At 42.8% G+C, this 11,801-nt stretch overlaps 1 protein-coding gene across 1 annotated transcript; it reads left to right on the forward strand.

Moving 5' to 3' along the window:
- The first annotated feature begins 468 nt into the window (after window positions 1–468).
- Window positions 469–10,674, forward strand: FAM89A (family with sequence similarity 89 member A). Its single transcript, XM_075924712.1, has 2 exons — window positions 469–830; window positions 7,961–10,674. Exons 1-2 carry the CDS (start codon window positions 594–596, stop codon window positions 8,117–8,119), a joined length of 396 nt encoding a protein of 131 aa, XP_075780827.1. The 5' UTR covers window positions 469–593; the 3' UTR covers window positions 8,120–10,674.
- The last annotated feature ends 1,127 nt before the right edge of the window (window positions 10,675–11,801 follow it).

Raw genomic sequence — 11,801 nt, forward strand, 5'->3', positions numbered from 1 at the left:
GTAAGTCGATGCGTTTGTAAGTCGGGGATCGGCTGTAATGGGGTTAATGGGAGGTTGGTCGTAAGTGCGGATGGTCGTAAGTCGATGCGTTTGTAAGTCGGGGACCGGCTGTATTATTAGGGTGTCTGTCGGGTCACCCTAGGCCCAACTCTCCTGAAAGTTGTGTCTCTTACCCTTGTGCTCCTAGGCCTGGTCATAGCTGGGAAGGTGCACAGCCCAGTGGTGCTGTGTGGGAAGGACCTGAGCTCAGGTAGCCGGGACTAGGCCTTAGGAGGCCTTTCCTGTCAGTGCAACACAACTCCTATGCTGGCATCCTGTGCAGCAAAAGAGGGGGAGGGGGTTGCAGTGTTCAGAGCGCCCGGTGTTGCTAATTACACGGCTGCTGCACTTCCTACCGGGTGGGGCTTCCTCTCCTCCTGAGTGACCCCCGGCTCCCTCCTCCCCCTTTTCTCTCTGCTCACAGGCAGCCCCCGCCCTTCACGCCCGCCTGACTCCGCGCTCCAGCCCGAAGGCGGGGCCGGGCCGGTAGGGGCGGGCTCCGGCGCTGGGGCAGGGAGCTGCCACACACGGATCCGAAAGGCAGCAGCAGCAGCATGAGCGCACCGGGGAGCGGCGGGGCACCGGGGCTGCCGCCGCTGCCCAAGAGCCTGAGCGGGCTGCTGAACTCCTCGTCGGGCGGCGGCGGGCGCTGGCGGGACCTGGAGCGGCTCTACGCGCAGAAATCCCGCATCCAGGACGAGCTGAGCCGGGGGCGGGCGAGCGGCGGCGGGCGAGGCTCCCCCCGGCCGCCCAACCTGGACGCGGCGCTGGCCCTGCTCCGCAAGGAGATGGTGAGTGCGGGGGCTTCCCGCGCGGGGCAGCTGCTTGCTCGGCGGGGCCCCGGGACACCCAGGGCCCCATGCTGGAGCCCGCCGGCCGCTGGGGTATCCCCGCTACTCTGACAGCGGCCGCGTCGGATGGGGGGGCCTGTGGGGCTGGAGGTGCTTTGCAGGAAGGGGGCAGTGGATTGGGCAGGCTTTGAGGGGGGACTGCGGATCGGGCCCCACCGGCCAGGGATGGGGAAACTCCCGCAGCTGAGTGGCGGGGTTGGGCGTGTGATTTTGGAGCTGGGATCATAGGGTGCTACCGCTCCCCTGGCTTGAAGTGCGTTGCAATCCTACCCAGGAGTTACAGTTTGGTTCAGTAGCTCCCAGCGCTTGCCTTATATCAGACCCTTCCCCCAGCTTGGGGGGCTACAGTGCCACTTCCAGAGTCGTCCTCGCCCCCTCCACAGATTGGATATTTTTAAAGCCCTTGCAGGAAAAGCAGGGACGGGAGGGAACGGGACTGCTCAACAGGACAGGACCCAAGCAGTTCAAGCTTTTAAGGCTTGTGGTAGCTAAAGTACCCCTATCGATTTTGAAAATAAAATGTCTCTCCACTCCTAAATCGCTGGCGGTTTTCTGAAAATATTACACCAACGGGTGGAAGTACAGTTTAAATCAAGCAACTTCAGTAGTTTTTAGCTAGGTGCCATAATTATACTAAAGAAAGTCGTGAACACTCATAATAGTTACTTTTTAGATAAATTAAGGCTGAAAATATTTAACATTTCCATTCCTACGACAGATCAAAAGGATTGTGAGGAAAGTATGCTTTGTGGTGCATCACAATTAAGGGGTTAATATATTTCTGTCAGAATGAAAATGAGGGATCAAGCCAGAGAAATTACCAGACTTCCTTTAGCCACAGCTTAAATACACTTTCAAAATGCACCCTTAGTTCAGTCTTTTCCTCACCAATGTAGGCCCCTTTCCATGATCGTCCTTCCTCCTCCTGCTCCATTAAAAATATTTACATTTTTGAAATACTTTTTTTTCCTGTGCTTAAAAGTTTACTCAAACAGTGTTTGCTGGAATTCTTTTCTTCTTCAGTTAAATGAGATTTATTTTTGAAGATGCTTGATATAGTGATCAAAGCTTCACAAAACGTATGTTTGAGTATTTGAATTTTATAGAAGTTTCTTGTGCTGTTTCAGGAAGAGGAATTTATTTATGTATCAGACAGGGGTGTACTAACTCTTTTCAAGCTGGCATGCTAAAAACAGCAACATTGCTGGGGTTAGTATGGGTAATAGCTTGGGCTAATTGTCAGAGTATGTTCCCGGAAGAGTCCAGGTGGATTTGTACTCAGATGGCTAGAGCAGAGTTAGCACACATCTGTTTACTGGAGCTGAGAAGCATGCTCCCAAGTTCTGTGTAGACATTCTTAGTATGTCTTTCTTCTCTAAGAACAGAGTGTTATGGGCTCTTGCTGTTTTGCAAAGGGCTGTAGATAGGGCAAAATCCATGACTGATCATTTGTTTAAATAGAGTTGTTGGAATTATTAATATTTGACATTATTCATATTGATGTAGGAAACCACCAAACATGAATTCAACATAAATTCGTTTATTAAATCCAAAGGCCAAATTGTATTTATACAGTTGCTCTAAATAGGTCTTTAAAAGACTAATTAACATCCAAATAGTAACACACTTACAAGCATTTGATCAAGATACTTACAAACAGGCTAATCCCAGAGGTGCTTATCTTCACATTGGTCAACTCTAATGTGGTCTGGCAAGTATTTGCAATGAACCCTTAAAGAGTTTATACATTTTAACAAAGAAGAGATGTCATTGGTTTTTAGCTGAAGTTAGTAATAGACTGTTTGAGACAATTCACCCTTATTTCCAGTTTTTATCCAAAAAAAGATTTACAGCTTCCTTTCTTCTCAAGGACTTTCCTTTCTTGTCTTCTCTCCCCCACTCCTTGCTTACTAGGAGATGAGTGGGAAGAACTGAGCTTGTTTCTTTTAAGATAGTTTTTCTTTGTTTTGTTAGTGCAGCTCTTGAATTATTTGGAACCCTACATCCTTTCTACACTACAAGTCATACTACTTATTGTTCTCATGGCCTTCTTTTACTTGCTGATTGGGGCTGTCTCCCTATTAGCCACAAACAATAGAGAAAATGTTATTTTCTTAACCTAATTTAAACTAATTCTAATTCTATACTTATCCTGTAATCAGTAATGTTTATTTTATCTGATAAAATGTTGCTGCTAGGCTGTAGAATGCTCCTCCTCAGTATACTTAGAAGACATTTTAAATGCTAAAAATCTCATTCTATCAGGACAGTGTTTCAACAACTAGACAGTTGTATTAGTGCCTTGAATTTCATGTTGGAGATACCAATTTGCATTGACACAGAGCAGTCTTTTTTTTGGTGGTTGTCAGATGTATTTTATCTCCAAACACTGTTCCAGCAGTGTTCAAAAGGGCAGTAGGAAAAAAAACTCAGTTTCTGATTATGTGAATAATCACTGCTGTAAGAAACAGTTAGAAATTTGAATGTCTTTGGATGGAAAATCAAATGAAAATGCACATCAGATGGTTTAAATTAGAGTATCTCTTTGATCCTATAGATAGAATATCCTTAGTGATAAGCTGTTTAATCAAACCTTTTGAGGGGTAAATAGTTCACCTACTGGAAATACAAAATCGTTCTAGTGAACTTGTCTCTAGGTGCAGTTGGTGACAGATGAATCAGGAGTCTCTAACATTTTAGTAACAGGTCACCTATTTCCTGTTAGTCTGGTAAGTCTATAATACAATTAATATACTGCAAACTTAATTTTTTTACATTATACTAAAAATAATATTGAGCATATTTCTTATGCTTAAATGATAGAAAAGGGCTTGTAGTAAGATTCTAATGTCAACATGGGTAAAAAATATGTACCAGCATTCTTCCCTCTATACTTAAGTGAAGATCTCTGCATACATTTTGAAGAGGACAATGGCAGATTTTAGAAAGGAGCATTTTTTTTGTTTTTTGGTGGGAGGGGACCCTCTCTAAACTGTCATTTGAGTAAAGAGTAGGTACGGTGACAACTTGTTCTGTGCGTTTTGTGTGTCTACTTTGAAAACTTGAGTGAGCAAACTTTTTCACCATATAAGATCACCATATGTTAGTAGAAGTCTGAAGAAATGTAGGACCAGTGGTCTTATTAGCAACATGCCAACAGCCGAAGACTGTATTTTTTATCTTTCTGTATAGGTCTGTTTACTTTATCTGAGATACAGAATAAATACAGAAAAACAAGATATAGCACAAAATCATGGACTACTTTCTGACCTTATCTCTGATGTACAGCTTGCTGAGTGTCGGGGCCTGAGGCCATAACATAAAAATAAGATACTGATTACATTAGATTGTACTTACATTAAAATTGAAGCACTAGATCCGCAGAGCCGCTTCCACCCTCCTGGCACTGCTGTCCCTGATAGAGAGGCAACAGCATGCAGGGTGAGGTAAGCAGACGGTAGACAGAACACACCGGAAGATGGCTTTCAAGCTAGCTCTCTGCATATATTGGCTCACGTGACCTGCCTACAGCTGCCATGGAGCAGCCTCTGTCCGCGGTGGGTTCAGGCTTGCTGTGGGGGACAGAGGCTGCTCTTTGGGATGCCGACTCAGCCTCTGTCTGCAGAGAGCTGTATCAGAGGCAGTAGCATGGGGGAACAGGCGGGAGGGAGCCTGTCTGTGTGGGGAGCCAGTTTGTAAACCAGCTCCCCCAGTAGACCAGCTCCTGCCTGCCACCCCGCACTGCTGCCCCCGATACAGAGGTAGTAGCGTGGGATGGCAGGGGGCTCCCTGGGAGTGGGGCCAAGAGCACAGTGGCTGAGGGCCCCACCCCTAGGGACTATCAAATAGTCCTGTAACTGATAACATTTTGTACAGTTACATGACTATTCAATTAATCGCTAACATCCCTATTCCCAAGTATATTTAGCTGAAACTCTCACTCCATTCATTACAACTCCATTACGTCCAATAAGACATAAACCTAATTGTCTAGAATCTTTTCCTGTTCTTCAGCCCAAAGATTTCCTTGCTTAACTTCAATCTCTAATTATTCTTCCTTGAACAATTCTTAACGTCAGTGTTGATGCTCTTCAAATATTTATAGAGAATATAAATTGGGTCATAAGTGCAGGCGACCCCCGCACTTATGACTTACAACGGTTCTCCTGGAATCAATTAAGCCGAGTCATTGTAAGTTGAACTCTTGTTTCCTGTAGGTGCAATGATATAAATGGGGGTTCCGTTCCTGGCCTGCTGGGAGTTATAGTTCCCATCACGCCGGGCCCAGAGCCAGCTGGGGGCTGTGTCAGGTGGAGGCGGCTCCACATGTCCCGGGGCCAGCGGCATGAGCTGCGCCTGGAGCTGGCTGGGGCTGCAGGCGACTGGCTGACCCTGTGGCTCGCTGTGAAGGTGTGCTCAAGAGGCTGGGCCAGAGCAGGGCGGTCATAAATGCAGGAGGTCGTAAGTTGGGCAGTCATAAGTCAGGGGTTGCCCGTATTAATTTCTGATGTAAAGTTGCTTGACCTTTGCTCTGAGTATGTATGGGTAGTAGCCTACCATGGTTCTGCTTGCTGTGGGGGTGTGGGAAGAGAGTAATTTGTTTTGATTGCTAGTAGCCATTTTAAGAATGTATACTTTGCCTGGGCTACTAAATATTCATTAGCCTTGCAAGGCTGAATACAGTCTTATGCTGTGATTGTGACCGGTTAAGATAACAGTTGCCTTAGGCTTGTCCCCTGGTGTGCTGATCATCCACCTTCTTGCTCTCTGGGGCGCCTCACTATCTTGTCCTTCTGGGCCAGATCCTCTTCTCCCCCCTCTCCCCTCCAACAAGGTACAGAGTTGGGGTTACCCTCCACAAAGCAACACAGACACTTAACCAGTTCAGGGAGGACTCAGTTCTGAGGGCTCAGCACCCAGGAAATCAACCCCCAAAGGGACTCAAATCCCAGATAAATCCATCAACCCTGTGTAAAAGTTTTACTCAGAGAAAACTTGTAAGTTAGCCCTCTTTATCAGTGAGAGAGATGCACAGTGGTTGCTTCACCCTTGCTTGCCCACCAATAACAGTTATTTACACTGAACTTGACAATAAATGCAAGTGTTTTTATCAAGTATAAAAAGTAGGCTATAAGTGGTTGCAAGTGAAAACAGATAAAAGTACATTACTAAAGTAAAATAAATAAAAAATGTTTATCTAGTTCTAATACACTAAGAAACTTGTTGCATAAACAGCTATTCTTATCTCAAGTTAAAAAGCTTCAAATCAGAGTTGACCTTTATCCTGACTTGGTTTTTACAGCTTTTCAGAGTTCCTCATTGACAGGTATCCTCTTGGGGTGGGCCAGGCAGTTTTGAAGGCCAGCTGAAGACAAAAGACTGATGGCTTCCCATTGCATAAATAGACTTTCTCCCAGGGTGGGAAACCTTTGTTCCTCACTCCCCATCCTTATGGAATAATACCAGATTCAAGATGAATTCCAGTGCCAGGTAGCATGGTCATAAGTCTTCTAGGACCAACCACAGTTTGGGCTTACAGGACAAACACGACCGTTTACAAGTTGTTGGTTTGAATACTGAGTATTGAGTACTAGAGCACCAGTAATGGTCCTCATTAGCACATTTAGAACTAGAAACAGATCCATATTTCTAACTTCACATACAAGAAAGATTCATGCACACAAACAGAATATATAGATTCAGCAGATTGTACCTGTAAAAATGTTACAACCTGTTTTGCATAAAGCATCTTTGAGTTATGAGAATTATCATATTAATATGAATATGCATAAGGCATGAGGGTGTGACAGGTATATTGGCACTTCAATACATTCTTTTCATATTAAATGGCTAACTCTGTTTTTGTCCCTCTCTTTTCTGTCTGCTTTGTATCTGACATAGGGGGCTTGTATACCCACACAGATACATGGTAACTTTCATTCATATAATTCTGGTGCTCTGACTAAATCGGGAAAGTTCAGCTCCTCCCACTGTTCAAGTCTAATTTGTGTAGGTTTTCTAGGGCAAAATTTTCGAAAGTGCAGGAAACCCTTGTCATTCACAGTGAATGTGTTCCTGGCACCATGGCGAATGGTGAAATCCATGAATAGTGGGGCTGTGGCTCCCACCCCCGATGGTGAGTTCCTGGCCTGAGGTGGGGGTGGCAGGGGCTAGGAGCCATGGGGAACTTTCTGCAGCTCCTGGAGGCTGTGGGGAAACTCACCTTGGCTCCTGGCAGCCACAGTGAGTTCCCTGTGGCTCTCCACGGCTCTCAAACTCACCATAGCTCCCAGCAGCCGCAGGGAGCTCACCGTGGAGCTCAGGCACCAGTGAGTTCCCTATGGCTTCTGGTCCCTGCCACCCCTTCCCCAGGCTGGGACAGGAGACATCTGTGTATATGTGGAACCACAAAAAGTGATTCTGTGAATCACAAGGGTCTCCTGTACATAAATCACTTGTTTAAAACAGGACTTCAACTCTAAACACTTAAATGATTTTGAAAATTGTATCCTTTGTCCTGGACTCTTTCTAAGAAGTTGGCACACGAGGCAGCTTCAGATTTCTAGAATGGTTTGATGTGGTCACTCAGTAGCCTTATTTTTATACTGCCTGGATTAAGTAGAGTTGATAGTTACATTTTTAGTTACATTCTAACCTCATTGGTCCTTAACTTATTAAACGGAATAGTATCTTGCACACAGTGACCTTTAAATCTATCTTGGGCATCACAGGGCGTACAAAGTGTTTGAGTTCTCTTATATTGCAGTATGCTAGCCTAGGATTGCATCACTTTTTGTCTAGTAAACAGAGCATGGTAAGATGACTGAATCACAAGGAATGCTTTGCCCCATGTTATACCATGGAACACAGCTTTATCCACAGCCCTCTCATCTGGCTTATTCAGTGGCGTGGATATGGCCTTCCTTAGTAAACTCATTAAATTGTTCAAGGTGTGACACATCTCATCTTCTGAAACTGAGTATCTGTGGAGAAAAGTGTGCAAGTGCCACCATTCTGTAATCAAATCACATTTGAAATACCAATATGTCTTTATTTTTCTTCCCCATCAGGTTGGCCTTCGGCAGTTGGATATGTCATTGCTATGTCAACTGTACTCTCTTTATGAATCAATTCAAGAATACAAAGGGGCATGCCAAGCTGTATCGAATGCAGACTGCACATATGCTTTGGAAAATGGCTTTTTTGATGAAGAGGAGGAATATATCTAGGAATAACACAGCAGGGACAAAAGCACACAGATCAGTCTTTCAATCTGTGTAACTCCCATTTCCAAGAAAAATTGGAGATTGGAATCTCTGGAAACATCTTGTCTTGGGGAGAACACCCCCACTACCTTACCTGTTGGTAAACTCATTTATTTCTGGCAGACTGTCAATACACGTTAACATATATAAACTACTTTAGGAGAATGATGTACTACATGTTTTGAAAAGTCCTCCAGCATGTTTGACAGGTGGTATCATTTTAATTTGCAGGCTGGGTGTTTCCAGCCTACTGATTTTTGGCAAGTAACTTAATAGCTATAATTTTGATCAAACAAAAGGGCGATAACATCCTGAGTGTTCTAATAACTCTTTCGTAATTGTGGTGTGAATAACTACGGATGGTATGTATTTGTCAACCATACAGATAAATATTGTTTGAACAAGTGATTTGGTACACGCATTTCATGCTGTACTAAGCTAGTCTGCTCTTATCAGCCATGTCACTTAACTCCAGTTCTGTACTGGGTGGACTGTTTACACAATTTCTCAAATATTTGTATTTTCCCCTCTCTGTTAGAGATGTAAAAGGTAGTTTCAAAGTGTAACTACTAAAAATCCTAGCAGTTACATGGTTACATACACTGCGGGCTCTGCAGTATAAAATTTATACCTTACAGGTGAGGCTTACTGGTTAACCAGTTACATCCCTTTTCTCTATATAAAACTATTTTTTGCATGTTCTTTTCCTCATAGTCCTAAAGTTACATGTAGGCTGGTGAATGTTACCAGTACCTTTTTTCCCTGCTGATCTAATTCACTTTCTTAGTGCTACCAAGGGGCTATAATTTTTACATTGACTTCTAGAGATGTCTTGAATAAACATAGTTCTGTGACCTTTTAGCATCTGTTCCAAAATGGTTTACTCAGCTTTTACTGTATTGAATAGTAAAGGCATAGACAGGTTCAGTCAGTCAGCCAGCCACTGTGTGGCTTACAATAAGCCAGATTTGTATGCAGAGTTTTCAATTGCATGAAAATGAAGTATCAGGAAACCTGGGACAAACTGTAATATTTTGTACTGGGTGAACTTTGTTTCTGGAAGGTAACTATCAATTTTTTAAAAGCCTACAAAATACGTATATTTGGAGTAAATTTTGTATATGTTAACATTGTTGATACTACCATATTTGCATAGATCCAAGGTTGAAGATTTAATAGTGTAAGTGTGTTTGCACATATGTATCTGGAAGTAGCCAGCTCTTTGCACCATTTTAAAGTAAAATGACAGTGTTCAACATGGCTAATTCCCTTTCAATTTAGAAATTTAAAAAATGCTGTAAGATTCTAACATCTGACTTTGATATAAGCTGATAATTTGAATGTTTTGAGATGAAAGGGAGAGAACAGCTAATACATCTTGGACAATTTAAGTAGTTTAAATATATAAACTTTCTAGTGAAAAGGTAACATGCAGGAATCAGTGGTTTATTAAGGTGTCCACTTGGCCTTCTCAAATTATACTTTTAGAGATTATATCCTGAATTTAGGATTTGTAAAATGCTTACTTTTGGATACCATGTTTTACTAGCTGTGCTGTGTTGTAAAAAAAAAATGGCATGGTACATTTAGGCAATATACAGGGTCTCATAGCAATTATTGTAGATGTAGTATCTGTGAACATAAGACAAATTCCCATACTAGCTACATTTTTTTTTTATGCTGAGTCCATACAGAGATGCCTTAACTGGCTGCAGTTTCTGTTTTAAAAACTGATTGACCTTAAGGGCTTATTCCTCAAATAACGTTTGTTTGGTTCATGTGTCTGGCACACCTACAACTTGCACCTAGAATCTCAGATCCAATTCTAGGGTAGTTCCCAAAACTGTCAGCAAAAGCTACTACACATAAATCTCTGTACTCTGGGTGTCCATAATCTGGGAACATCTGTGGTATGGAGGAAAAAGTGGCTTTGTGCACACCCACCCCGCTCCCCAAGCTGTGGGATTGGCAGCATATAGAGTCGCTTCCTCTGAGGCTCTCATAGCAGCAGAGGGCAGTGCCTGGGAGCAAGGAGGAGCATAGAGCCACATGTGCCCCTGGGAGTGGGGCAGCAGGTAAGCATCCTACCCCCTGACGACCACACCCCTCAGCACCCTCCCTGGTTCAGCAAAATCTTCAATCCAGCAATATTCTGTATAGGGGAAAAAGCTATTTCATGTGCAGTAATTTGTGTTTTTACCTCTTTAAATGTGTATTCTGGGGTGTTTATATAGAGGGGAAAAAAACCATTTCTGACCTAACTCACTCAGTAAGCCATAAGTGAAAAATGAAGAATGGAGTTTTGTAAGTTTTTCAAATAGCAAACTTGGACTCAGACAGTATCTATATTTAAACAATTCTCATGTTTGTATATTCAACTATTGTACCTGTGTCACACTGGCTAATCTTCCAAATGTATTAAATGTAATAAGTGGATACAACTTGCTATAGTAAAAAGGCTTGTCCTATTCACGTCTGACCCATCCCAAAAATAAAATGTGTGTGGCATAAAATGTAAAGTTGCATGGATTTAGTTCATTGTTCTGAATTTCAAAAATACTCAGTTCTTGGAACAGTGTTTTCCTCCTATATACTGAAGCATAAACCAAGTTTTGGTCACAATGGAAAGCACATTATATGAAAATAGAATTTCTGTATTTATTTGGAGTAGAAATGCCCCAATATTCTGATTGAGTTGGTCTTTGTGTTTTATAATTTAAACAGACATAGGTTTTGTTTTTACTTGTAACGATTTAAGGGCCCAATCCTGCAAATACATGTAAATCAGTTTACACATGCATGGAGTCCTAATGACTACATTGTGACTGTGCATGTGAGCCAGATCACTCAGGCATGTTTTTGCATGACTTGCCCTTATAGAGCAATTTCCTCCACAGAAGCAATTTGGGCGTATGAGCAAACAATGGTTTGATGTTGGTTTTTAAATCCTTAATGGTCTCTACGTCTATGAAAGCATAAACAGTTTTTAGTAGAGCACTGCAGCAGGACTAAGATCTGTGGGTCCCACCGGACCTGCTGCTATTATAGCAATGTTCCCTGTAAGCTGTGTGTTTGTGCGGTCACTTAGGAGAGATTCTAGTGCCACCCATCTGATTAATAGAGTGCCCACAGCCAGAACTGTTTCTACTGGTGGTGCACATTTATACATGCCTCACTCAGTGCACATGAAAATTTAATCTGCTCATGAATAGAAAAATTCTGCACTTGGATGGAAAAGATTAGAGGGAACATTGAGTGGGATAAAAATTCAAGAAACAATGTGGGAGTGAGTATGAGAGGATATTGCAGGGTGATATGGGAACAGGATTTAGAAAACAGTCCTATAGAGCTCTAGTTTTCAGTACAAAAATAGTTTTTGGATTGTATTCTCCTTGTCTCACAAAGTTGAGTTCAAAAAAATTTAAGTCTTTCAGCACTTTCATTCTAAAGATTTCAGAAGCATTTTTCAAATTGGAGAAGTGTAACTAAACACAACTGAAATGCAGTCACAGCTGGAGCCAGCTAGCCAACTGCATCATAATTGGATGGGAGGAATTTGGCTGTACCTCTTCAAAAGTGCCATGCAATCTCTGATGTTCACACAGAGCAGGACCTCGTTTTTCAGGATCCACTGGAATGGCACCAC

The sequence above is a fragment of the Pelodiscus sinensis genome, chromosome 3 (genome assembly GCF_049634645.1).
Source record: "Pelodiscus sinensis isolate JC-2024 chromosome 3, ASM4963464v1, whole genome shotgun sequence".
Lineage (NCBI taxonomy): Eukaryota > Metazoa > Chordata > Testudines > Trionychidae > Pelodiscus > Pelodiscus sinensis.